Source organism: Ruditapes philippinarum, unplaced genomic scaffold (assembly GCF_026571515.1).
Source record: "Ruditapes philippinarum isolate M1 unplaced genomic scaffold, ASM2657151v2 ctg810_1_1_1_1, whole genome shotgun sequence".
NCBI classification, from domain to species: domain Eukaryota; kingdom Metazoa; phylum Mollusca; class Bivalvia; order Venerida; family Veneridae; genus Ruditapes; species Ruditapes philippinarum.
The window spans coordinates 60,836-87,901 of record NW_026858765.1 but is presented as its reverse complement, the minus strand read 5'-3'; the positions used below and the strand labels follow the sequence as shown (position 1 = coordinate 87,901).

Below are 27,066 nucleotides of genomic sequence, written 5' to 3'. Positions count from 1 at the left end.
CGCGGGATCTCCCTGTCATATTGCTTGGCTAAGGGCTTTGGTCCTCATATTGTGCAAATAAGACCCTCCAAACTTAATAACGATTGGCTCGAGAAAATGGTTCTTTTTACTAAATATTAGATTTATAAATTTCTATACAGAAAGAAAAAGTCGGCAATAAAGAAGGACCATGCCACTCAGAAATCTCCCGGACTTAAATTATAGGGCTTTTGTCCTCTTTAACGAATCCGCAATGAAATCAGACAAATGGTGTTTTAACGGTGGCTCGTCGAGAAAATGGTAATTTTTATGGTTATAGACATTTATATGCGGAAAGAACACGCGAAAATGTCCTGGACATGGCTTCGGTCCTCATAGTGAAAGTTTTAAAACTTCATATGTGAAATCAAACAAATTGCCGGTCCAAAAAAACGACCATGTCACGTTGACCTTAAGAATTCGACTTATTGCTTATTCCAACATTACCCAGAATCTAGTTTAGGAAAAAACTTATGCACGACCGTGCAATACCATTTTTACGGAGTCGCAAAAGCGGCACGGGTAAGTGATACAGATCCGCTTTGACCTAATATTCAGAGTTACTCAAACAGACAAAATTAAGCTCTTTTTTTACTGTAATACCGATTCGTAAATTTTACCTCCCTTTAATATCATAGCGCCATTTGCACCGTCATTTGTTGATAAACACGGAAAATGGCCTTCAGCGAAGGAGTAAGGTTAGACAATTACATTTAATTTCTCAATGTGTATGAAATAAAAATAAATAATGTCAGTTTATAATTATATTTTCCCTCTCAATTATAGTTTTTTTAATTTATGATATAGATAATCTATAGAATAGATCTTCGTGAAATAGCCGATTTAGCTATTTATATACCGAAGAAGTGAAGTGATCAGCCAATCCCGAAATCCGGTGAGCCGTACAATCTTATATAGATTATTAGTAGTTATAATAGTCTTAAACTAAAAAAAAACGAAAAAAAAAATCAGGCACATTCTTTGGTTTATAATTATGTTGATTGTTTAACAAAGTTTAAACTATATGTACTATTTACCTGATTATATGAGCTGATTATTATATACATGTAGATCTACACGCACGGTATTGATTTTCACTCAGATAATTATTTTAAGGAACGTCATCAAGTCTTTAAAGGTGATGTCGGTCTGTTATGAACCAATAAATTTACTACGAGAAAACAACAGCAGCAACAACAAAAGACAAATTGTTCACTGCAAACTGAATTTTTTTAATCATTTTCATTGGCCTGATAGTTTTGAAATATATCTAAACAGTACTCAGTATAGAATATCGTGTCATAACTTTATTAAAGGCAGGATATGTATTTTTTATACGGGAAGTAAATATAAAAGCTGCTTTGATTATCCTTTCCGTTCACCTTGGTTACCTTGTATAGTCTCCTTCAAATGTTTTACCCTTGAAGTCGATGATGTCAAGGTCATACTCTGGATTATTCATTAACCATGATTTAACTTATTTCAATTTGTACATAGGTTAAATTGCGTGTCAGGTTTTTACGCCGAGTTTTTTTTTCTATAAAGGTAAACAAATTCATAAAAGAGCCAACCTGTTTATTTGTATGTCCGCTTTCCGTGCCTCACATATTTTTGCCATATTTTGGCGGTCGGTGTAACCAGCTTTCTTTGATGATAGATAACATACCAGTAAATACCAATTTCTCCACAGATGGCAAATATTCATCAGACTAAATGGCGTAGGTACCATGCACAGAGGTCTGCCTTTTGGTTGGAAGGGGGTAATGTACTGAGGCTTAAATAAGAAAAAGGTCTACAGTTATGTTTTTATTTAGGCCTACTTACGTGGGAAATTGAAGAGAGAGAAAAGAAATAAGAAAAAATAATTAAAAATGAATATAAAAAACAACAACAAAAAACCCAAACAAAAACAGCAACAACTGTCAACAACAATTGATGTTGAATTCCACGAAGGAAAAGATAAAGTAAGCAAATTAACAGTTGCAGTTTAATTTTTATGGTTGCTTTAGACCTTCTTTCTAAGATGACCAAGCAAATATCCAATTGAAAAGCCATTATACTCATTTTCAGTTAAAAAAGACAAGTTTTATGTTACCAAGTCATGTCTAAGTTCATATAGATGATTACATTAATCAGATCAGGCAAAATCTTTCTAAAACCATTTACATGCAATTTAATGAAAAAAAAAAGAATTGTTGAAGAGAATTGTTTAAATTTTATTTTCTATGAATAGTGTGTTAGATTTTATGTTCATAATAAGCAGCGAGGCATTTAGCAGCATTTTGTCACCGCCTGTGTTAAAATTGGCATGATAATTAACTTTACATTAAGTTAACTTTGTAACTCGAATCTAAGACATGGAAAGAAATTTAGCTTTGACCATTGGAATATGGATGGCGACCTCTGGTTAAGCTGATTGATATTTTTTCGCTCCGTATATATATAAGATATTTAACAATCCGTGGGTAGCTTGTGTAATTACGGATTATCTTCGCTTTATCTCGTCAAAATTGGCAGTGGTGGAACTTGAAAGATATTTAGACACTGACATATAGAAAGATATGCATTTTCCGTACCAGATAGGTCGCATTGTATGGCCATTTTGAAAACATAAGGCTTTTGACCACAATTAAAACTTGACGGCCGGTATGAACGGATGGTTCTGTTTTACATTGAGAAACATTTTGGCAAAAAGTTTTGGCCGTTTTCGTTTATTGGCAAAACTGCAATCTGGTATATATATGCGAACATTTGCTTTACATAATCCAAGACGAAAAAAAAAAAACACAACAACAAACAAACAAATACAAACTAGTGTCGCCAAGGAAAAACCTTTCTTTAATATCTGGTATTTGTTCGGGTGGTATTTGTCGGGAATTTCTTTGTTTAGTATTTGAATTAATTCCTTACATTATTATTATTAATAATAATGATAATACAAATGCAAATTATATTTTGCCACGCATCGAGTTTGACGTTTCCTTGAATTTGCGTCTCTCTTTTATTTCGAGGAGAAAAAGAATATTTGGAAGGTATAAATCCACCGTAGGGAACGTGTTACAGTATCGCGTTTTCCGGTTACAGTATAGAATTTTCAAGATGGAGGATTATTTACGGGAAGAGAGGTAGGTGATTTTTATTCCTGTCCATACTACTAGTAGTTTAGTTTCTAAAAGATGTTTTTGTGCTTTGCTTGTAAGGAACAGAATCCGATATCTAGTCGTATATTTCTTCAGACCCTGCACCGCAGATTTATCTCTATATTGTCTCATAAATGTGCAGATTTGACAGTTTAAAAATTTGAATCGAGAGACCAAAACGCATTTTTCTCCCCATTCCGACATTATTTAAGCATGCCTAGATAAAGTAAATCTAACAAAACGCCAGTCCATTATGTTTAGAAACGTTTTATAAAAGTAAATGACCAGTTGAACCTATTTTCCTGTTGGTAAAATGCGTTTGAAAAAAATAAACAATGTTACAGTATAGGAGCGAGGTTAATTTTGCAGGGTTACAGCATAGACCTTGCGACTTTGATCCAAAGTTGTTACAGTTTTATACCCAGATTTTCTGTTACAGTTTAGATACTTGCCAAATTTCAAAACAAAGTTACGTGTATCCTTTATTTTTATGAATAACTCATACATTTCTATTTAATACATTCTTGAAAGGTTGTATTACTTTTTTTTTCTTCAGCAGAAAAGTTATAGTTTCCTATTTTTCTTACTTTAAGTTTCAAGATTGAGAGACTTTTTTGCAGAATAAGTAATGTCCTAAGTAAGGACTGTTTTCACGACAAACAACAGTAACTTTTATCGGACATGTATTGAGAGAAGAAAGAATTATTGCTTGATTTCATTACACATTATAATAATGCCTATTAGTAATAAAATAGGGAAAAAAAAATCCTTAACAGAAAATCCAACACGGAAAACATGAAAAATGTTGCAGACTCAGTTTGATTAAAACCTGTCATCGACGGTAGTGGTAACTGCAAGCTACCGTCCACGCCTCCTAGCACCGGCTTCAGCAGAATTTCACATTCACATTAAACATGAACTGGTACACTTAAGATTTTTTAACATCTGTGGATGTGTTCATATGGCGGTTATCATGGAACCTTCAATGTGACACGTTATTGCCATTCTATGAAAAGTGGCATATTACCCCCAGGTAAAACATTGCGTGTGCCCTAAACGAGAATTACAATGAGTGAAACTAAACAAAATGAAATTTTGAGAGGGGATCGGAGGTTATGAAGCCTGCATACCATAGATAAACTGTCAAAAGACACAATTAACAGCCAGGCAATACACTAAGAATGATTAAACAGTATATAAGTGCGCAATACTGCAACCTTAATTTTTTAAGTTGGAATTTCCATATCTACCATAATGTATTTTGTAAGTATTTAAAAGGGTTTATAAACATTTTCAAATTTGTTGTGTTGGAATTTCTTTAGGGATTCTGTTTAACTCTATTTTGTTACGTTTTGGCTTTCATGGATTTTAAGTTTCGACGACACTAAGGTCATGTGAAAACATTCCTGCTTTAGTGTAAGGAAAGACCCCAGATACCCTTTGTGAAACATTTCACACACGAGCGGGCACCTGACTAGAACCACCGATCTTCCGTTAATTAGCTTGATAGATTCCTCACATACAAGAATCCAAAGTCATGATTGGATTTCAACTACAGCAGTAAATGAAAGATGATTTGAAGTCGACGGTCTTATCCCGACTCTGTCACTGTTATGTACCTCCATCAGACTCACTAGAGAAGATATTGTAATTGTCTGACCTTAATTTATACTCTAAAACTTTCAATATTATTTTCTTTTTCAGAAACATACAAATTGCTAAACAGGAAGTCTGAAATAAAAAAAAACGACTTTTAATTTAATAATGACAAAATACTCGTAACTTAAACAAAGAAGCATTCGAAATGACGCGATCATTCATGATTTGATTTGAATGCTTTTGGTTCGAGATGAGAGAAGATCCTTTTAAACATTGCCTTTTTTCAAAATCTATGTTTTGGGTTTTCGCATCCCCGATTGCAACCAACTTAATTGGTAGAAAGTCATGTAAATTTCATCACATTTAGTCAAGTAGTTACTGAGCGGTTGAGATTGCACACACTTGTGTACGTCAGACGGACGAATAGCCATCGGGCCAATAAATAGCCATCGGGCCAATAAATAGCCATCGGGCCAAAATATAGCCATCGGGCCAATAAGCTCACAGAGATTTAAAAGTCTATGTAACATTCATTACATTTTACCTAGTATATATATAAAATATTGAAGTCTAAACTGTAACCGAAATCTGGGTATAAAACTGTAACAAAATGGATACAAATCGCTAGGTCTATGCTGTAACCCTGCACAAATTACCTCGCTCTATACTGTAACAATTGTTTATTTTTTCAAACGCATTTTAACGAACAGGAAAATAGGTTCAACTGGTCATTTACTTTTATAAACGTTTCCTAACATAAAGGACTAACGTTTTGTAGATTTACTTTTTCTAGGCATGCATAAATAATGTCGAAATTGCAGAAAAATGCGTTGGTCTCTCGATTCAAATTTTCAAACTGTTCAAATCAAGGGGGGGGGGGGGGCATATTTATGAGACAATATAGCGTTAAATCTGCGCGCAGGGTCGAAGAAATATATGACTAGATACCGAAATTCTGTTCCCTTAAAGCAAAGCCAAAAACATTTTTTAGAAACTAAACGCTACTTGTAGTCTGGAACGGGAATAAAAATCACCTTTACCTGTCCTCCCAACAAATAATCCTCCATCTTGAAAATTCTAATACTGTAACCGGAAACGCGATCTGGGTAACACGTTCCCTACGGTGAAATCTTCAATTTGGTTATTCAACCCTAATGTGGGTTGGGAAAAAAAAAAATCCATACAAATAAAAAATGAACAAATTCCAAATTTTTTTCCTGTCTGATTTTTTAAAATTTCGGTATTTATATTTATATAAGAACTAATGGAAAAACGGCTGTTGGGGCCATCGCCCCAGGTTCCGACAACAGCTGTCGTAATTGCGAGTAAAATGGACAACATGCTGTTCTTCTAATAACACTCGAGTGCTTTTATATAATATTTTATTCTGTAATAAACTTGAGAAAGTAACACGATATCATTGTCAATGCGTTTAAACGCTTAGAAATTCCTAACCATTATTAAAACCGGAAACATAATCTCGATTCACGACTTGTCACTATTGATCTTTTCGGCCGGATCTGCTGTCAAGATTCCGGCGGCATGTCGCATTGTGATTTTTGACGCCACGTTTGACGTCACGTTGACTTCATTTGAAAACATTAATTTTACCTATCACCTGTGAATATGTAGGGAGGTTATTGAATAAATATACTTGCACATAATCACAGAAACTTTCGGTTAACAACGCCATAGGTCTGTGACTGTAAATATGGGTTCAAGTGTTCCTATACGAGACAGTATTTTTGTGGCTACTCTATTGTTCTCTCTATTGCTCTTTTTAGCTTTTAGCCACATAAAGGAAAATAGCCACCTTCTTAAGGAGTAAATGACATCAAAGAGAAAGTATAGTTATCTATTGTTCCTCTAGCCACATAAGTATACAAATATTAGCTCGTCCGGTTTTTCACCAAAATACACCCGTGACTTCGAATATGACAGTTATTGTGGGCTAATCACAAAAATTTATTCACGACTGTCTGTACATCACAGTTAATATGGGCTCCCAGACTGAGTATATCTCAGTATGGGCTCTGTGACTGTCTATATGCAATCTCTATTCCTAACCAAAAATAATAACCCCCGCTTGTAATGTGACTGTATGAGTTTATCTCCGTGACTATTGACATGGGTTAAACATATCATGAGTAAACCTGTCAGACATTCTTGAAAATTAACAAAAGCCAGCCTTTCATATGCTTTTTCACTAAATATTGTTTCAATATTAATATCATTTCAAATCTGTCTCGATTTAAAAAAAAAATGACCTTCATTTAGGACAGGGCTTGTGTACGATGAAAGACTAAGCAGACATTTCAATTCATGGAATCCAAAGTTTGTTGAGGTTCCAGAAAGGGTAACGGATCCATTTGCCGTCTGCGAAAAATATCTTTTGGTTGACAGATGTAAGCGCATCGAGGTAAGCTGAATTTTAATTTCATTGATTTCGTGAAAGACGACGTGACCATATACTGGCGGGAAATTACATGTGATCGTATAGCAGGGATTTAAAAAGAGATTTCTAAGAGTTTTATGAAGTAAACATGCATATGATTAAAAAACGTTTTTATCTTAGAAAACTTTTTTATCTTATGAGGCTGAACTTTTGTAATAAACCTTTATTATTTTGAATTACTTGAAAGTGACAACCTTTAAAAAAACGCGAGGATTTTATTGCCAATAAGAATAGCCGGTAACGTTGGGCCTACTTTAACTGCACGGTTGAACCTGATGTGTTAGACTTTCAGATGCAATAAGTGTTATATAGTAACATTTTGGTTAATATTCTATAAAGGTCGAACCTGTTGGGAAATCTTACTTTTGGATAAAAAATGATACCATTGTTATAAATGGGTTTTATTTCACTACAGAGAGCCGTTTTGCAGAGGTTACACTATAATTATGTATAAACTCAAGTTTCAATTATAATATGTTTTAGTGCCGACCGGCTTCCGACGCAGAGATGGTATTAAAACATTCATCTGAAATGATAGAAAAACTCAAGTCAACACATGACATGACAGAAGACGACCTTAAAGAAATGTCTACAAAATATGATTACATTTATTTCCATCCGGTGAGTATGTATTGTATACGTGCCGCGCATTTTTGTTATTGTAACCAGTCCTCCAGATATTTATCCGGAAAGCACTTGAAGAGGATTGTACTTATATCCGTTGTACTTTTCCCGTTTGACTCTTGCTGTCTGACATTTGATATATTCAAAATACATGTATTTCCGGTTCGGAAATAACCATCCTACCTGATTATATGATATGCCTAGAGTGGTCGCTCAAAAGTTAAAGATCTCTGCATTTTTTTTTGCCGTGACGGACCTGAAAATATTTTTTCGAGATTTGTGTACTTGTGAACCAATAACTTGTGTGCAAATTTTCAGATCATTCCCTCACCTTTTTTTTTAACAGATTAATCATTTTTATTGTGCAAAATTACCTGAAATTGAAAGGGGCTTCAAGCCTTTTCATTGGGCTTCAAGCCTTTTCAGTGGGCTTCAACCCTTTTCAGTGGGCTTCAATCCTTTTAAGTGGGCTTCAACCCTTTTCAGTGATTGGCAAATTCATTACATACATTCTGCAGTTCAATGTTACATTTAGATTTGAATAATGTATAATGGCTGTGCATTAAAGTTACCAGAGTTAATGACTTGACTAATAAATGAAACAACAATGCCTTTTCCTGTTTTCCAAAATGAACTTCCAGAATGTGTTTATAAGTTTTAAGCGTCCAATGAAATAGAAATAAGAAATCTGTATAAACTACACTGTATTGAAAATATTAGAATACATGTAAATTTCGGCTATAGGCGGGAACGAGGTCTTTCCAAATTCCACGCCTCCCTAAAAGAAAAACTGCCCTTTACTATAGAGGAGGGCAATATAAAAAAGAGGTATTTTTTTATTGCCTTACCTTTTGCACAAATTTTTGTGAAAATGTACACTTTTTCCATTTCAGTGTATATTTGAAAATGCTCAACTCGCTTTAGGTGGCACCATAGAGTTAGTGACATCGGTACTTAGAGATGAGGTAACTAAATTCTTAGTGTCAAATGTGTTTCTTTGTTGGATCTTTTTTAGGAAATAAATATAATAATAATAAAAAGAATGTTTTAAACAGACAGCATTTCACAACTTTATAATACCTTAATTACTAAAGTGTCTCTAGTGCCTCATATACAAACACGATCCTATTGCCTGGTAAAACTTTACGGAGTTGCACGATGGCCTGACTCTTTACTGGTGCAGAGGCTAATTACCTTTGATTCTGGCAGGTATAAATGGTTAACAATATTTGGAAAGAAAGAAATGTCAGCATTTTAAAATCGTTTTTAATTAGCACTAACACACATGTACATTCATGTGATAATACCGTTATCGTCTGCAACCATGATTTACTTTAATTTATATAAAGACTCCAGCAGAGGTAATTTAAATTTTAGGATTGTATGATTAAAAAGAAACCCTCCTGCAGCGTTGAATGTAATTTGTTTTCATGTTGTTGTGTTTTTGGCCGTAAGCTTTTTTGTTTTCACATTGACTTCCGGTTAAATTACGGGCTATTCTCCATCCCGTTTCCGGTAATAGCCGGACAGGTTGTTTGTGTACAATGTTATTACCAAAGGTTAGAAATTATGATGAATATTGACACTAAACCTTAAACTAACTTTACCACGAAGTGTTTTTAAAAGACACTTCTTGTCTAAATGATTTTTTTATGATTTTACATTCAGAAGAATTAATTGAATTTTAGTTTTTGCATTATTAGATAATTAAAATCTGTCGAAGTGCCAATTTCATTTTTTTTTTGAGGAAAATAACAATGTAATTTCTAGTATACCTGTATGATTAATTTTCAACATTTTTAAAATTAAATACATGTGTTGAAATTATGTATTTTTGCTGGTATTGTAGGTCCGGAATGGGATGGCAATTATTCGACCTCCTGGTCACCATGCTCAGCATAACACTTACTGTGGTTACTGTTACTTTAACAACGTAGCCACGGCAGCTCAAGTTGCACTCGATGATTTTGGTCTGCAAAGGTACATTTAAATTATCATTTGTTAATTGCAGGAGTCATGTAGGTTGTTACAGTTCGGTTAAAACGGCTTGAAACAATAGCCTGTTTTGCAGCCAGGCCAGTTTGGTAACTTGATAAATTGTAGAATCTGATTAGATTTACACAGCCTACCTAGGAAATATTCGGTGGCTGAACTTTGCTCTGGTGAATTCAACATAGCTTATTGTCGTGATCTGGAGTGAAAACTACCAACACCGCCAGACTGTCATATATCTGTATGCTAGTGGCAAATACAACAGCTACAGTACATGTTTTTCAGCTTTATATTCATTTGAAATTGTGTCTTAATTTTATTTTTAAATTAACAAGCACTATCGGATTTGAAACGTTATACAGGATTCGTTTTTTTAATGTTTTAGAATTTTGATAGTTGATTGGGATGTCCATCATGGTCAAGGAACACAGTACATGTTTTATGATGACCCCAGGTAAGATCTTCAACACAATCTCTATCCATAAAAACACTTTTTGCCTATATACCGATATATTCCATTTTATTTTTATGTCAAAAATATTAACAATTGCGTCATTGGTCGCCTTGACGAATCCCATGTTGAGTTTGGTCATTTATCTTAATTTCTTAAATGCTCTTAGCAAAATAAGAATATATTGATTTGATGATTTGTTGTTGGATTGTTAGAGGATACGGTGGATTTATGAGGGAACATTTCACCCTTTAAACTGTATATTGCCATTCAATCTTGTTACAAAAAAGTGAAATCTGCGTCAGTGTGCGTAATGATTAAAATACATCCATCTTTTATCGTTTTATCGTTTATAGACGGTAATTGTAAATGCAGGTTACCATCTACATCCCTCCCTCTAGCAGCAGGCGGTTTAAGCATAATTCAGTAACAAATGCAAGAATTAATTAACATTTTGACATGAAGATTTAATAATTAATCCACATTTTATCGCAACAGTGTTGAAAATTTAAAAATCTTATCTTTTGTTTTGTATAATTATGTATTTGCAGGGTTATATATTTTTCTATACACACGTACGATTATGGCCGAGAGTGGCCGTTTTTAAGAGAGTCGGATTATGATTATATAGGAACTGGACCAGGAAGAGGTTACAATATAAATGTCCCTTTAAACAAGGTAAAATTACTGTTTGATACAGGTGTAGTTCTAATACAATAGTAAACTATGCTTATTTTCTATAGAGCACGGGATGTATTCTTATTTTCTTGTTCTGAAAGTTGCCTATTTCTATGGAACGGCTTGAACTAGAATCACAACAATATTTTTAGAGATGGTTAACATATATTTGCTGCCGATGAAGAATGTTTGTCAACTTCTTTAACAATATATTGGGATTTTACGCACTTTGTCTGAAATTCCGAAATTCGAAAAGGTTATCTTTTGTGATGTATTTGTTTTGGCTTAAACCGATTTTCTGTGTTCATTGTTATTGTTATTATTAATGTATATAATATCCTACATTTTAATGTAAAGAAAATAAGCACTTTCATGTGAAAATTGTTCATGCTATAATATTGTACTTAAAATTGTTAATTTTCCACTTAACAACAGACTGCATGTGGTAATGAAGAATATATGGCAATATTTCAACAAATACTTCTACCTATAGCATATGAGGTGAGTATATTTCGCTTTATTTCTCTAAGTAATAAGCCGGTCGAGTTGTAATAATAATCTGGCTACCGGGACAAAGTGGTTAAGACTACTGACTTAATTAAAATCACTTGGTCCCACACTGTGCGTTTGAATCCCGCTTAAAACTCGGTATTCATTCAGAAACTGCTTAATTCTGGATTATTTCATGTAATGAAGTTGCGTCCAGCCAGCTTACGTACATTTGTAAGTCGATGGTTCAAATCCTACTTTAAGACTGGTAGTTCTTGAAATATTGCACTTAGGGGAACCTGAAGGTTTACTCTAACGTTAAAACTGAATAGTCGCCATGAAATAAAACAAAAGTAAGTTATGCTGCCATTGTTATGTTAAATAATATACAATTGTCTTTTATTCGTAAAAATAATTAATTACACTGGTATATGTTTTCTGTTGTAACTTTATATGTTAATTGTTATAACTTTATACTCAAAATCTAAACACGTTCATGTAAGTTCAGTTCATATGTCAAAATGTACACATTTTATTTTCAGTTCAGCCCAGAACTTATTCTAGTGTCAGCGGGATACGACTCGGCCATTGGCTGTCCTGAGGTATTATACATCAACTTTCAATAAATTTCTGTTAAATATTTTAACGGGAAAGAATAACATTGGCGACAAGGGTTGATAAGGCCAGGCAAAGACAAGAAATTACCGATGTGACGCCGATTTTGAAAAAAAAAATAATGTTAACAGTATTTCTTTTTTCCGCTAGAGGTGAAAGGTCCCATCGAAATGCTGTTCGAGATATCGGTAGTTCGAGTTAACAGAGGGTAACATAGGTTACCCTGGTTATATCCTTGTTTACTTGCACGACAATTCGTCGGAAGACATTTGGTCAAATAAAAAATATGTTTTCTCGAAAACGTCATTTTGTCTAAATGTTAAGAATTATTGTAAAAAAAACTATCTTGTGTAACTAAGTTGAGTATTTACCGGTGCACCATGTTCATGTACATGTATAACGAAAGACTTGTGATTGCGTTTTATCATTTGTGAACTTGTTGAACAATGTGCAAAATATATTTATATTTTTATTATTGCATGAATATTATTTTAAACAATTAGATCTATTTTTAGAAATTAAATAAAAATAATACTTTAAAAATTTAATTGTTTATAATATAATTATTATATTAAAGATATAACACATGGCCGAGTTATACCATTCTATCAATGTTAATTCTTCATTTGCCATGGGAAACCTTGTTTTTATTTCAAGGGACTTATGGAAGTAACACCGGCTATGTATGCGCATTTTATTAGTCTTCTTTCATCATTAGCTACTGGAAAAATATGTTTGATTCAAGAGGTAAGTTGATTGCTTTGCGTTAAAATTAATACTGTCAAATGTTCTATGATTAAAAATATGAAGTTTGGTAATGTATAATGAAATCAATTTTAAAAGTGAATTTTTATTTATTATAAAACATAAATTAGGACTTTTTTTCTTAAAAAATCTACAGACTGTTTTGATAATGAGCGTTACACAGGGACCGACTTTAAACGAATCACGGAAATGTATGATTTGAGTTTCTGTTAAAATGTGTGAGATTTAAACATCCATACGTGGAGAATAAATCCATATGCAGAGCATATTTTCGTGAAAATTAATGTTAAGTTTTGATTTCCAATTTAGAATGAATTTAGATATTGCCATAGGTTTAGGTATGTTAAACCAATATTCGCGGAAACTCGTATTTCATTTTTGATGCATACAAGGTTGATCCAACGCGGTGTTATGTAATTCTTTTTAATATTTAAGAAGATGCTTTATTTCAAAATAAAATTTGTATTTTAATTATGCTTTAGGGGGGTTATTGTTTAAAATCCTTGTCTGAAAGTATCGCCCTATCTCTTAGAGCATTGCTCGGGGATCCAGCACCAATGGTTCAAGACTTTAAAGCGTCTGATGACAGGTAATATACCATTCTTTTCTCGTTAGGATGTGTCAGTTTATACAAATTTATTTTAGTTCGATTGTGTTGAAAACTGTTAGTAGTTCAATTTATGTATTTTGTAGTATGGTTTTTTTTCGAACAAACTTCGAATAGGCTGTTCCAAAGTCAAAGCACGTTAAATCCATTACTCAATTTCGACAGGTAGTAAAGAAATAAATGATCTTTTTCGTTTTTAAAATACATGTTCTACGTACATATTTAACTAACAAAGAAGCTATTTCGAAATTGATTGGCATGTTTATCTAACTTTATTCAGATTAAAAAAATAATTGTGTTGGAAGCTATAATATAATAGACAGGCACTCGAATACTTTTTCTGGAACCATCCAGTAAGTAATTAGTGTAAAGTGTTTTTGCTCAAAGAAGAAACAGCTTGACCCTGACCGGATTTGAGAAAACACGGCAGGCAATCTACACAAGCTAACAAAATGTTTGGTAGTAATGTGACAGCATAAACATTTTAGTCTATAAAAAAAGAAGAAACCATTTATTGATTTATCTTGATGACATTTCAGCGTTGTGGAGTCAATCCTCAATGTGATCAAATTATTGAGGCCTTACTGGAAGTGTCTACAGTTTCAAGATACTCTGAAAGATTCGGAACAAAACGGATATCTAGATCTACCTCCAAAGTATAAGTTTAAAGTTTTATTTACAGCATAAGAGCAGATAAGTTATGAAAAGCGATTTAAAAGAAATAAAATTTAGTCTAGATCCATATTTCAGACTCAATTTAGTGAGGCTCCTGAGATTAGACCCGTTTTAGTCAAAATCCTCATTTCAGACTGGCTTTTGATAGGATACTTATTTCAGACTCGATTTAGTCAAAATCCCTATTTCAGACTCGATTTAGTAAAGATAGTTATTTCAGACTCGATTTATAGTTAGTCAAAATCCTTATTTCATACTCGCTTTAGTGAAAATTCTGTTAGACCAATTTTAGCCAAGTTCTTTATTTCAGACTCGCTTTAGTGGATAACCTTAGTTCAGACTCGATTTCCTAAAGATCCATATTTTATCTTGTTTCATATTTTATTTTGGAAGAAGTTAACACTATTGCTAGTCCATGAAGAGGGATAGAATAGTATAAGCTGCAAGAACTTGTTTCACGATCGGCCTTAAAAATATGTTGAAATTGCTCTGTCTTATAACATTTTTACATACAAGCTAAAAAACGCGAACATTTTCTAGTTAATGGGTGTTGTGTTTTCTCTTTATTTGATTTAGAGAAGGTGTTGAATTTTACACGGATTGTATGCCGGAGAGTTTTGATTTGTATCAACCTTGTTACGAAGAAGATTATGAGGACCAGAGGCACGAGCTGTATGAGAAAATTGATGCTCTCATTAGGAATACAAACTTACATTGTGCTCCTAATAGGTACGTTGTTATGTTCTTTTTGTGTTTGTTTGTGTTGGTATTACGGCGCACCATCACAATTAAGGTCATCTGGCGCTGAAACAGGAAAGATGACTTTGGCTAACCACAAGTGTCAAAACCACCTCACCTGCTGAAGCTAAAAGATGCATAGATTCCAGTAATTCGTCGCCTCTTACGATCACGCAGGGATGAACGGTTGCTGCAATTCTAATGCCTAAGCTCTTAAAGGTAACCCTCAGCCACAAGGGGAACGTTGCCTTCACTATTTAGGGTTGGGGGATGCGGGTTTATACTGATTTGACCTTGTTACATTGCCCATCGTAGACGGGCAAAACAGGAGAATGTTAAATAAATGTACCCCATTTATTAGTTTGTGTTTTCGCTTACATTGATGTGTTTTATTTTTTTAAAGCTGGTATTGAACATGATTATAGGACAGTCCTTGCTTGTACCGCGATTCCCTATCATGCCTATGTCACGGTATAGAACTGTTCACTAATTAGGGGTGGAAATGTGTAGCTTATGCAGTATGGCAGCGGAACGATATTCCGAGGTTCCCAGTCCGAGTCCTAGTCAGGCTGCACATATTTCTCACCCTATAATAATACAAAAAGAATTTAACTCTGAAATTTGACTTGCACTTTACTTTTAAACTTAAAGTCAATTTCGAATTTATTCAATGATATTTTAGGCAATCTGCAATGTTTATATGATGTGAATAATATGATAAATAGGAATCTATGATGTTAAATTTAAATGTTTGTACCCTGTTTTAAAGAGTGGTGCATAAGGCGCCCAGTAGTAAAACGCTTTGCAAATATTTTTAATAATTTTTGTATTTTGTGCGTATTTGTTTATATCTTTTTTTTGCAAAAATTTTATGATCAGCATTCTAAATTGCACATACATGCAATATATCCGCTTCTTAATATGGTTGCATATTTTTTTACTAAAATATTTTTTTCTTATTTAACTGAGAATATTGTGTATGATTTTTCTTTTTACAGTGTTGGAATTGTTACCGATTCTAATATGCTTCTTCATAGAGATCCCAGTGGGTGCGTATATAATACTTGGCATAATGTCATTATGATGAATGTATTTTATAAATAGTATATTTTATTTTACTGTAAGCAATAGTTGTATTATTTAATGTTGATATTGAACAAATTTTCCGATTTCTATTTCATACAAATTTATGTTAGCATTTGTGCTTACATTGAGAGGGAAATATTTTCTGTGAAAACATATATTTTGTGCTCTTTCTCTGTCTTTCTTTTCTAAAGTTTGGATATACCTGAAGTCAAATATTTGTATGAGGACAAAATTTCGCGAAATCAACATTTCAGACTAATTGGCGTGACTCGGGGCGCATTGAAATACAGCTTAATGCAATGACATATGATTTTGAATAAGACGCATGATTTACTGCGGAATGACACTATTTATTTTGCAAGTCGACAATAAACATACAACTACATTAAAACAACATATACATCAGCTTTACACTTCAGGACATATTTTAAATTTCTTGCTTCGTTGCAAAACATTTTAGTTACATTTTCTTTAAATGGAAAAACAATGTTTTTTCTTACCTTCACATGCAAAGAATTGGCTGTGCAACTGTCTGATTTCGTGTATAGAGGGTAGTTTAACGAGACTTAATATCGTGGAACCAGGCTAAATTAAATCATGCGTAAATACGTTGCCTCCACCTTAATAGGGATCGGGCTCGTGTCTTTGCAAATAATAATGCTGGAAAAAAGGTACATAAACCATCAATTCAAATACAAAATATGTCATGCTTACGATGCCTAGTCATGTTAAAGAACGATTATGTGTACACAAAATGCATCGTCGGATACCCATGATTGATAAACATGTAACATAACTGATAAATGTAAATAGTTCGGCCGTTGGTATCCGACGATGCACAAAATAAAGCTGTTTTAGATCGAGTTATGCAAATGTACTATATAGTGAAATGAATATACTTTTTTGAAGTTTATGCGAAGAAACGGACAGACGTCTATCAGTATGCTGTGATACTTTGCGGTCTAAAGGATTTTGGAAACGATGCCAAACAATTCCGGTTAGTGTTATAAAGAAAGATAATATTATGTTACTATTGTTATGAAAACCATTGTGTGTTAGAGGATAACCCATAACTATATTCACTCTCACTTGTAAATGGATTGCATATACAAGAAACAATTATTGTTGAGTTCGATTAAGTCCGGTGGTACATACTCAAAATGTTTACTGCTAAGGGTTATTTTGAGTTTTAGACTATTAACTTATTCTCAGTAAAAATACCACACAATTTTTATATACAGATTGCATGAAAAACTTTTATTCATTTTTTAAATGTATAGACGCTTTATAATGCAAGTATTTTCGGTAAAAGCGAATTTTTTTTCATATTTTTTTCTGTAGGAAAGACAGGCAACAACAGAAGAACTGTCGGTGGCACATACGTGAGTAATCCTTTTTATGATAATGCTATATACACATGTATATGTCAAAACACATAATACATGCTCGTGGTCATTTTACATTGTATAGGTAACAGTAGACAAAACTATTGTGGCATCACATCACATCCATTCTGGACTGAAGTGAAACTATTACGAGGGATGCGCTATATATTTTGTCCTATTATAGATAAAAAAAAAACAGTACAAGGAAACTTCATTTTTGTTTATTTCCTTCAAAGTACAAATGTACTCTCCTTTGTGAAAAACACACAACTTCAGTCTTTTCAGCCATATTTGAAATGCATTTCGCAGTCCTTTTTAGGAAAACAACCATTTCTAATAAATATTCACCAGTGCCTCACTGATGAATATTTAGTAAAAATGGTTGTTTTTTAATCCGCGATCATTTCATTGTTCTTCATTGATGGTATTAAAACTATTTGATACCGACTCTGAAATTGAAAGTAGTACACCCTTTGTTTCAGACCTGATTATATTAAATTAATCAGGAAAACGTCAGGCTTGTCAGAAGAAAGTATAGAAAAGTATCAGTCAACATTCCAGTCAGTTTATCTTTGTAAGGTATGGTTTTCAAAAACTAATTATATTTTTACTAAATCTACAAAACGGGAAAAGTATGTAAAAGTGACCAAATGAGGCGCGTCATGCCAAAACCAACATAGTGCGTTTGCGACCAGCATGGATCCAGACCAGCCTGCGCTTCCGCGCAGTCTGATCAGGATCCAAGCTACTCGCTATCAGTATCTCTACTTGCTATATGGTTTGTATGCGAACAACATGAATCCAGATCAGACTGCGCGGATGCGCAAGCTGGTCTGGATCCATGCTGTTTGCGAACCCATTATGTTGGTTTTGTCATGACGCGGCTCATTTAATGAAGTATTAAGGTTTAGTTATTGCAGAAGTCATTTTTTTCTTTCAATAGTGTAAGTAGATTGAAAATAAAAAATCATTTACTGGGAATATGTTATTTTTACATTAATATTATCAAACAGGCTATTTTGACATTTACTGGCTTTACAAAAACGATTTTTCATTAGTCCTTGCATAAATATTTGTACTTTTTTTTATATGACAGTGCTTTGCAGGAGACAGTTTGGATGCCGTCATTTATTGGAAATTTCCAAAAAAAAAATTTTTTGTTATAATTTCTTACTTGTACATACATACATACTAATATTTTTGGCATTTACTGAACTTTTGAGGGGGCACTTTGTTATTTGTTGTTTTCTTTAACAATGCTTTGAGGAGGCAGTTTGAATGATGTCATTAATTTTGAATTTACGAAAGAAGTCGATATTTTATTACAATTTGTTTTATTAATGCATGTACTTATAAACTGTCAAGCTACTTCAGCATTAAGTGAACTTATACAGAGGGGTACTTTGTTATTGTTGTTTTCTATTATTTTAGGAGGCAGTTTTGATGACGCAATTGATTGTAAATAAATAAAAAAAATGATTTTGTTATTATTTCGTACATTTATACATGTATATTTCTACCGTAGTGCTCTAAAGAGTCAGTGTGAATGGCGTCATTAATTGTAAAACTTACCGAAAACAATTTCAATATATCATCTTCATTTTTTAAAATTCTTTGTGACAACTTAAAAAATTAGACATTTATTTTCTTTTGTTAATGTCATTTTGTTGTTGATTTTACTACCAAGTTAATGAGACACATTTTATTTACTTCGAAAACAATTTGAATAGACAAAATCATTAACGATCTACAATTATCCATGTCCTAAAATGTTTTTATTTTTCAATTTTAAGTAAGAGAGACAAAAACCACTGCAACGCATGGGCCATTCAGTCGGCAAAATAGCATTCAAATTAAATAGACAAAAACAATTTCAATCATCACCCTTGTCCGAAAATACTTTTGTGACAATGATTTTGACATTTACTGACTATTTTAAATGCCATTTTTTTCTATGAAGTTAAAGTGCATCCACAATGCTTTGGCGAGGCATGAGGAAAAGTAAACTTACAATAAACCTTTTAAACAATCGATAAAATGTTTGACATTTCTTGATATTCGTCTGTTGGACTTTGTTAATAAATGTTGTTGATGTTTTTTGGTTCTTTGGTTAGTAAAAACAAAGACAACTGCAATGCTTAGATGGGGTTGGAAATATGCTATTTGTTAAAAATGCACAGAAGAAAGAAAACAAATAAAAAAAATAATCAATGATTCATTATCTTAAATCCTTTGAAATTCTTAATTTGATAGAGATATAATGTCTTCTTTCTAAAGGCCTATTATGCCCCACAAATGCTTGCATTTTCATTTCTCATGTTTTCTCTTCTAAAGAAGGTAAAAAAGGCATGATGTGCCTTTATGTAATAAAGTCTAAACTGATTGACTTTACATAGAAATAAGAGTCTTTATATTATTTGACAACGGTATTGATATTGTAAATTTTAAGCTACGTATTTTATGATATTTATTAATATCATCGCTGTTAAAATGCTAATGACATTTATTTTCCACTCATTATAAATTACACAGACCTTGCTTCTCTGTCCTGCATGCGCTAAATATTGTTTCCGTTGCTAAGGGTGTTTCGTTATGCAAGATGGGTCAAATACCGTTTTAAACTCTTTTTTTCTAAATTATTTTCTGACAGAAGAATAAATTGTACGATTTAACAAAATCGTGATTATTTACTGTTAATATTCACTATATAGCCCACATCTACGTATAACTGTTCATGTTTTAAACTTCTGAGTCAACTTTTCTGTTTTACAGGACACATATTTAGCGGCCACGTCTGCAGTAGGATGTTTATTAAGTGCTGTGGATAATGTACTTATAGGCAAGGTATTTCTCCTCCATATTCCATATTTATGAATAATTTTGATTTTGATATTTTATTTTCACATAATTATTTGACACATATGGTATCAGTATTTGGACAAAGTTTAAGGTTTATTTAAAAAAAAACATGCATGTCCATGATAAATAATCGCATCATATCTGGTATAAAATAATTAAATACAAATGGATGGTGGTTTATGAAATAATAAGTAGATCGTCAATTTTATTAATATCGAGATCAAATCATGTATATACGCACTATGTAGATTATGTATGCACTGTGTAGATTATGTATGCACTATGTAGATTGCAAAAGTTCTTCAAATCAAATTCATTAACTATCAATATTCAGACAGATACAATTTATTGAAAAAGGTATAAACTTACTTCGCAACCACATTTGTTAAGTGTTTATTTGGTCTTATATTACAGTCACAGGCCAGTGTTGCAGTGATAAGGTATGTAATTTCTGTGTGGTAAATCTTATTTTCTTTTAGGCTTTAACTAACCGGGGCTCATTTTAGATTGTTGAGACAATCGATGTTGATTTGTTGTTTTTTTATTGAAAGTGTGACTTACAATATACATCCGGCCACGTGTTCACAATTTGCATACACAAAATAGAAATAAAATGCCGATTTGCCAAAAAAAAAGCTAATTTTGATGAAAATTTATTAATAATAACGATACAAACTCCCTTATCAAACTTTTATTTCGTTCCGCCCATTTTTTTCTTGTTTTTTTTGGCATATGAATTTTATTACCTAGGAACCATACGCTGCTTGCCATAGCATTGCAGTTACGTGTCACGTTGAACTCCATGATAAACGCCGTATGAACACATCTGTTGATGTTTCTAATTTCCACATTTTACCATATGTTAAATGTTGAATTCTGCTTAAGCCGGTACTAGTGGGCGTAGTCTGTAATTTGTACTTTTCAGTACCATCTATGAACCGAGCCTGCAACATTTTGTAAACTTGTGAAATTTCAAGAACTCTTTTTAGTTAATATTGACCATTAGATTTTTGAGATTTTACATTTGAACAATTGAATTATAGATCGTAATCTTGAAATCTTTGTGAAAACGGACACGTTAAGTCAAAAATAAAATGTTTAAAGATATGCATTCTCTAGAACTGTATGCTTTAATATATTTTTTAACCATCCTCTATAGACACCTTCTGGTAATGATCCTAATTTTATAGAACCACATCATTATTTTACAACAGTATAACCTGTCTGTTATGTATCGATTTTAGACCACCAGGCCACCATGCGGAGCCGAACGCAGCATGCGGATTTTGTATATTTAACAACGTTGCCATTGCAGCCAAATATATACGACAGCAAACGCCTACAAAACGGTAGGACATTTAAATTGTTGTCTTAATATGTTACGGTATATGATTATTTTGAAAATTGAAAATATATATTTACATTACATAAACAATGTACTGTATATATAAGTTATAATGTGCATAAAAGGTCAAAGTCGTTCAATTTTTTCTACTTAAATAAAGTTACAGTTCAGTTTTTGAAACTATACGATACACACGAAAAGCAAGTGTTTGCATAACTCTCTGCATATACATGTACATTGCAAAGGCATAATGTTTTATAAATTAGCACAATATAAAGGTTTATTATCTCTTTTTTTATTGTATACAATTCTTTCTGTTCTTGAATCCTTAGTTTCGGCTGTTTTGAAAGGCATCTTGTAAGTGTAATTTTTTCACAAATCTAAATAAAGTTACAACAATTAAAAAAAGCTCTTTGATTATATGTGCCAGTTGCTCCTTAAATAGAATTGACATTGAAAGAATAATTTCAATTGCTATGAGATTTATCTCTATTTTTAATGAAAAAAATCAGGGTCCTCATTGTTGATTGGGATCTTCATCATGGAAATGGGACACAACTGATGTTCTATGATGACCCTAGGTAAGCTGTTCATGTTTTGTTTACTTAACATTGATTGTAACCGTTTTATGATGTTGTTTATCACCTGGTACCAACAGTAGGTAAAAACTGTTAATCCCTGCTTGATCGCAAAAGGCGATTAAATGGGTTTAAATAATGTGAGTCTGTGCATCTCTTAGCTGCAGCAGTTGAGACGGTTATGACCCCTGGACCATGGTGTTGCTTTAAGTTTGTAACACCCGAGATTTGCCAAAATCATTTTCATGTTTTATTTTGTTTAAATTGAATTGGTGCACCGTAAAACCAAACAAAACAAAATCTATCACATTACATTATTTTAGAAATATTTTTGAACATATTTCTCTATTTGTTAGTGTTTTGTTCATATCAATTCACCGACATGACTGTGGAAAATACTTTCCTTGTGGTTGTTATGGTTCAAGTTCTCACGTGGGTAGAGGTCAAGGTAGAGGTTACAACGTTAACATTCCATGGAACAACGTAAGTTAATATTCTGAACGAGGGAGATGAAAAATTCAAATACTGTAAGATAAATTTCAATTTCAATTTGTAAAAAAGTATCTGAAGAACCATCTCAACCTGTATTCGATTTATTTATCAATGTTATGGGGCTCTCGTGGCAGAGCAGTTAAGATCGTTGACTTCAAACCACTTGTCCTTCAGCATACTGGGTTTGAATCCCTGACAGGGACTTCAGATTCTTTCATGTGGGGAAGCTATCCAGCTAAGCTTATGAAACCTCAGTGGTTCTACTCAGTTGTCCGTTCGTGCCTGGAATAATACACGGAGGGGCACCCGGTGTCTTCGTGGCCACAGGACATGGACGGAAAAAAACAACAAATAAACGTTGCCATCAGACTACATTATTTTAACAACTTAAAGCAGGACAATGTAACTTTTAACTACCACCACACAACATCCGCTGTTGTGAGTATGTGAATTCATGAAAGCTAAAATTACGCCTTGTTTGATAGTGATATAATGGTAACTACAATAATGCGCAAAAAAAGGAAAAACACGAAAATTCACCCCAATGTGGGTTAAAAGGTGATAGGAATTCTTTATCCGTAGAATTTTTAACACAAAATAATGAATCATTCGTTTTAAATTTGTCTTATGTTCATGCTAATATGTTTTTTATCGCAGGGGACACGAGGTGACGGCGACTATATCGCAGCTTTTAACCAAATTGTGATGCCAATTGCATACCAGGTATATGATTTATGTGGGAACCTTTTGTCATCCGTACTTTGATTTTATTTTTACCGTACTGGTTTTGTCGGAAGGTCATATGTAAATTGTTTTTCCCTTTTATTAACACTTTTTGTAAAAATAATTAATGTTTTCCGCCTCTGGTAGAGAGAAGGGTGCAGTTTACTACAGGAAAGTGCTGACTATGATTTTTTTATGTAACATGTACTTGCTTCCGTTCAAGTTAAATATTTCTAGTCCAACTTTACAATAATGCAACTATATTTTTACCCTGGAATATACGCGAAAATTGAACCATTTATATTGTTAAATACTGATTATTTCATTACGGTTACTTAAAGTCATGTGTTAAGAACTTCATATGAAATTTCATTTGCTCAGTTACCCCATAATACGTATTCTAATTGTAGTTTGGTCCGGATATTGTCTTGGTCTCGGCAGGATTCGATGCATGTGTTGGAGATATGTTGGTAATGAACATTTTTAAATTTTATACGAACTAGTGTTTTTGTAAATTTAAGACAAAGCGAATTCGGAAAGTCGCTTTTATGTTGGTTCGTCGGTCCATCTATAACCATCTATATATATTAACAACATGTACATGATTTGTAATTCATTTGATGACCCTCGCACAACAAATGTACGGCAAGTTGCAAACGAGGCAGTTGAAAGTTTTGTGTGATTATGGCGAGCTTGTGCTATAGTTTGATTTTTAAATGTCGGATTGTCTGAACTAGTTGACGCATCTAGCTAAGAATACTGAATTTGACTTAATGAAATTTTGTCAAAAATTTCAGTTTCCTAACTTGAAGACCAAACCAGTATTACTTTTTTGAATATTTAAACTATTATAACTATAAAGATGTGCATCATATTTTGTAATTAGGGACATTATGAAGTGACACCTGCGTGTTACGCACACCTGACTGCGATGTTGAAAACTCTAGCGAATGGAAATCTTATAATGGCATTAGAGGTAACTATCTATTAATTGGCAGAATGATAACAATATAACATTCAATGGTACTAAATATTTAATATATAACAATGTGTGTTATGGTCTTCCAAATACAAAAACTTTAGCGCCTTCACAGATCCTTTCTTTCATTTTGCATTGTACTTTCAAGAACTGAAATGCATTTTTGCCGATAAAATAAAGATCATTTGTGAAAAGAATATGACGCTTTTACATCTGCAAGGTCTTTTAAGATTTCAAAAAATTGTGTTAACCTGCAATTTCAATCTTGTTCATTCATTTTTTTTTGTTTCCGTTTCTAACATTTATGTTGCATTTCACGGTTTTATAATACATATAAGGTTAAATATAGATGTACATTACTTCTTGTTTCCGTAAGCTTTGAATAAGATAGAGGAATCGTGGAATTGTACAGATGGACGTTAATAAGGTCCCAAATTTTTTCAGACTAAAGTAAAGATGTTTCAATTCATTTGAAATTGAAAATCTTTCACTTTAATACATTTTAATGCAGCTGAAATATAGTGGGTTTTGTTTATCTTATAGGGTGGATACAACATAGAATGTACAGCAAATGCTATGAGTATATGTGTTTCTGTTCTCCTTGGTGACGCGGTTCCTTCTGTAGCATCAGTTGTGCCATGCAACCAGTATGTAAAACACGTTTTATTTATACTTTTGAAAATATATCGATAGATCTATCAGCGGTATTGACCGGCTTTTGAACAAAAAAAGAAAAACGGTATGGCGTTTTGGTACTACTTATTATCGCGGAAAAAGTAGACATGAAACCAAATGTAAGTCTTTACTTTGTACTGAATTTATTTTATTAGATGAAGTTTGATAGATTAGGTTGGCGCTTTGTGATTGTTTTTTTTTATCTAAGGAATGTCCTACCACAGTATACACGTGTATGAATCACTTTAAATGTCTAATATATTGTTCACAAGCGTTTAATGCTACTTTTATTGTCGCTCTTGGTTAGATGGGCGTTTATAGGATTTCCAGAGGACTCGGAAAGTTACGACCAATCCAAATTTTAATAAATGATTGATTGGGTCCTTGCCAAAACAGATTGCTTTTGTTAACAACTGAATCTTTGCAGGGGTGTTGCCGATATCATGAAAGTACTTGATGTACAAAAGAAGTACTGGAGCGCATTGAAATACAGAGGTGAAGTATAAATTTATTTTGTTTGAATTTGTCAGGTTCATGTACTTTTTTGGTTATGTATTACGTCGCACCAACAAAGTAAAAGTCATATGACGATTTTCCATCATTATTTCATGCACGAGTGGGCACCTGTGTAGAATCAACGACGTTCCGTAAGCAAGCTGGATAGCTTCCTCACATAAATGAATACAAAGTCTCGTGGGATTCGAACCTACAGACAAAATTACATTTTTTTCGATTAAACCTGAGTGCAGTAATAGGTTAACCTCTATTCAATTTCATAAGAGTTAACCCGTAACTACACTAAGGTGACAACAAGTAGACATATTATTGAAGCAGGGGCGACAGGTTATGATAGCATTGTGACAAAAGCGAAATGAATGTTTCACATTTTGTTTACAGAAGCACTTCCCACAACAAAACAGTTAGAAAGTGTTCTGGCAGCCAAGGAAGCGAAGAAACTAGAACAAACAAGAACTAATGAAGAATGTGTGAATGCCAAATCTGACAAAGAACGTGAAACTGTAGAACATATACCTCATTGTTAAGTAGAAGTGCAATAAAAAGTGCAATACTTGAAATAGATCTGTGAAAAAAGCAATCAAGCATAATATTATGTTTAACAAAATGATTTATATGTGACATGTTTATAAAAAAATAAAAACAAAAAATTTAGGTGATAAGCTCAACAACAATAAAGCAATGTAAACTCGATTGTTATTTCAATTTCATGGGCATCATATTTTTTTTTGTTTTCATTTAATAGTATAGCCGTATATTGATGGTCGAAGACATTTAGTTTTAAGCATCAAGTGAAGGAAAAAATAAAGTACAACAAAAAAATATACCCAACCTTTATTTCTTTCAGTATACTTACTAGTCTTCACAAATTAACATAAATATTTGTGATTTCATTCCCAGCTTGTGTTGTTTATTTAAAAGATTCAGTAGAAATTGGGACTTAAACAAATCAGTAATTCAGAGGCACGAATTTCCATTTTAAAGAGGCAGAAATTTATATTATTAAGAGGCACGACATTCCATTATTCAGAGGAACGAATTTTCTTTATTCAGAAGCACGAATAACCATTACACAGAGGCTGGAATTTTCATATTCAAAGGCACGAAATTCCATTACTTAGAGGAAAGAATTTCCATTATTCGGAGGCACAAAATTCCTTTATTCAGAAGTACGTATTTCCATAACACAGAGGCAGGAATTTTCATTTTCAGAGGCACGAAATTCCATTATTCAGAGGAACGAATTTCCATTATTCAGTGGCACGAATTTCCATTATTCAGAGGCACAAAATTCAATTTTTCAGAAACACGAATTTCCTTCATTCAGAAGCACGAATTTCCACTGAATGCGTGATGATTGGCTCACTAGGATGCTATTGTAAAAGGTTACTTTGATTATTGAAATAAATTCAGAAGTTCTTAAGGCTATTTTAAACAGCATGTCTACAAACAAAACTTAGTTTCTTGATAGAATCGAGATCTTCTTATATATTGTTATTTCATGTATATCTCTTCATTTATACATTGTGCACTATTTTGAATATTTTTATTGTTCTTTAAATAAAACTGTTATTAAGTATAA

At 32.9% G+C, this 27,066-nt stretch overlaps 1 protein-coding gene across 1 annotated transcript; it reads left to right on the top strand.

The window, feature by feature from the left end:
- Positions 1 to 648: 648 nt before the first annotated feature.
- Positions 649 to 27,066, top strand: LOC132754189 (histone deacetylase 6-like). Its single transcript, XM_060744783.1, has 28 exons — positions 649 to 716; positions 7,035 to 7,176; positions 7,696 to 7,833; positions 8,730 to 8,801; positions 9,686 to 9,816; positions 10,214 to 10,282; positions 10,831 to 10,957; positions 11,393 to 11,458; positions 11,989 to 12,048; positions 12,719 to 12,808; positions 13,309 to 13,415; positions 13,973 to 14,089; positions 14,685 to 14,837; positions 15,845 to 15,895; positions 16,842 to 16,929; positions 17,274 to 17,314; positions 17,800 to 17,896; positions 20,090 to 20,161; positions 20,591 to 20,616; positions 21,421 to 21,525; positions 22,034 to 22,102; positions 22,456 to 22,582; positions 23,249 to 23,314; positions 23,725 to 23,784; positions 24,201 to 24,290; positions 24,837 to 24,940; positions 25,396 to 25,463; positions 25,866 to 27,066. The coding sequence occupies exons 1-28, from the start codon at positions 694 to 696 to the stop codon at positions 26,009 to 26,011; spliced, it is 2,505 nt and encodes an 834-aa protein (XP_060600766.1). The 5' UTR covers positions 649 to 693; the 3' UTR covers positions 26,012 to 27,066.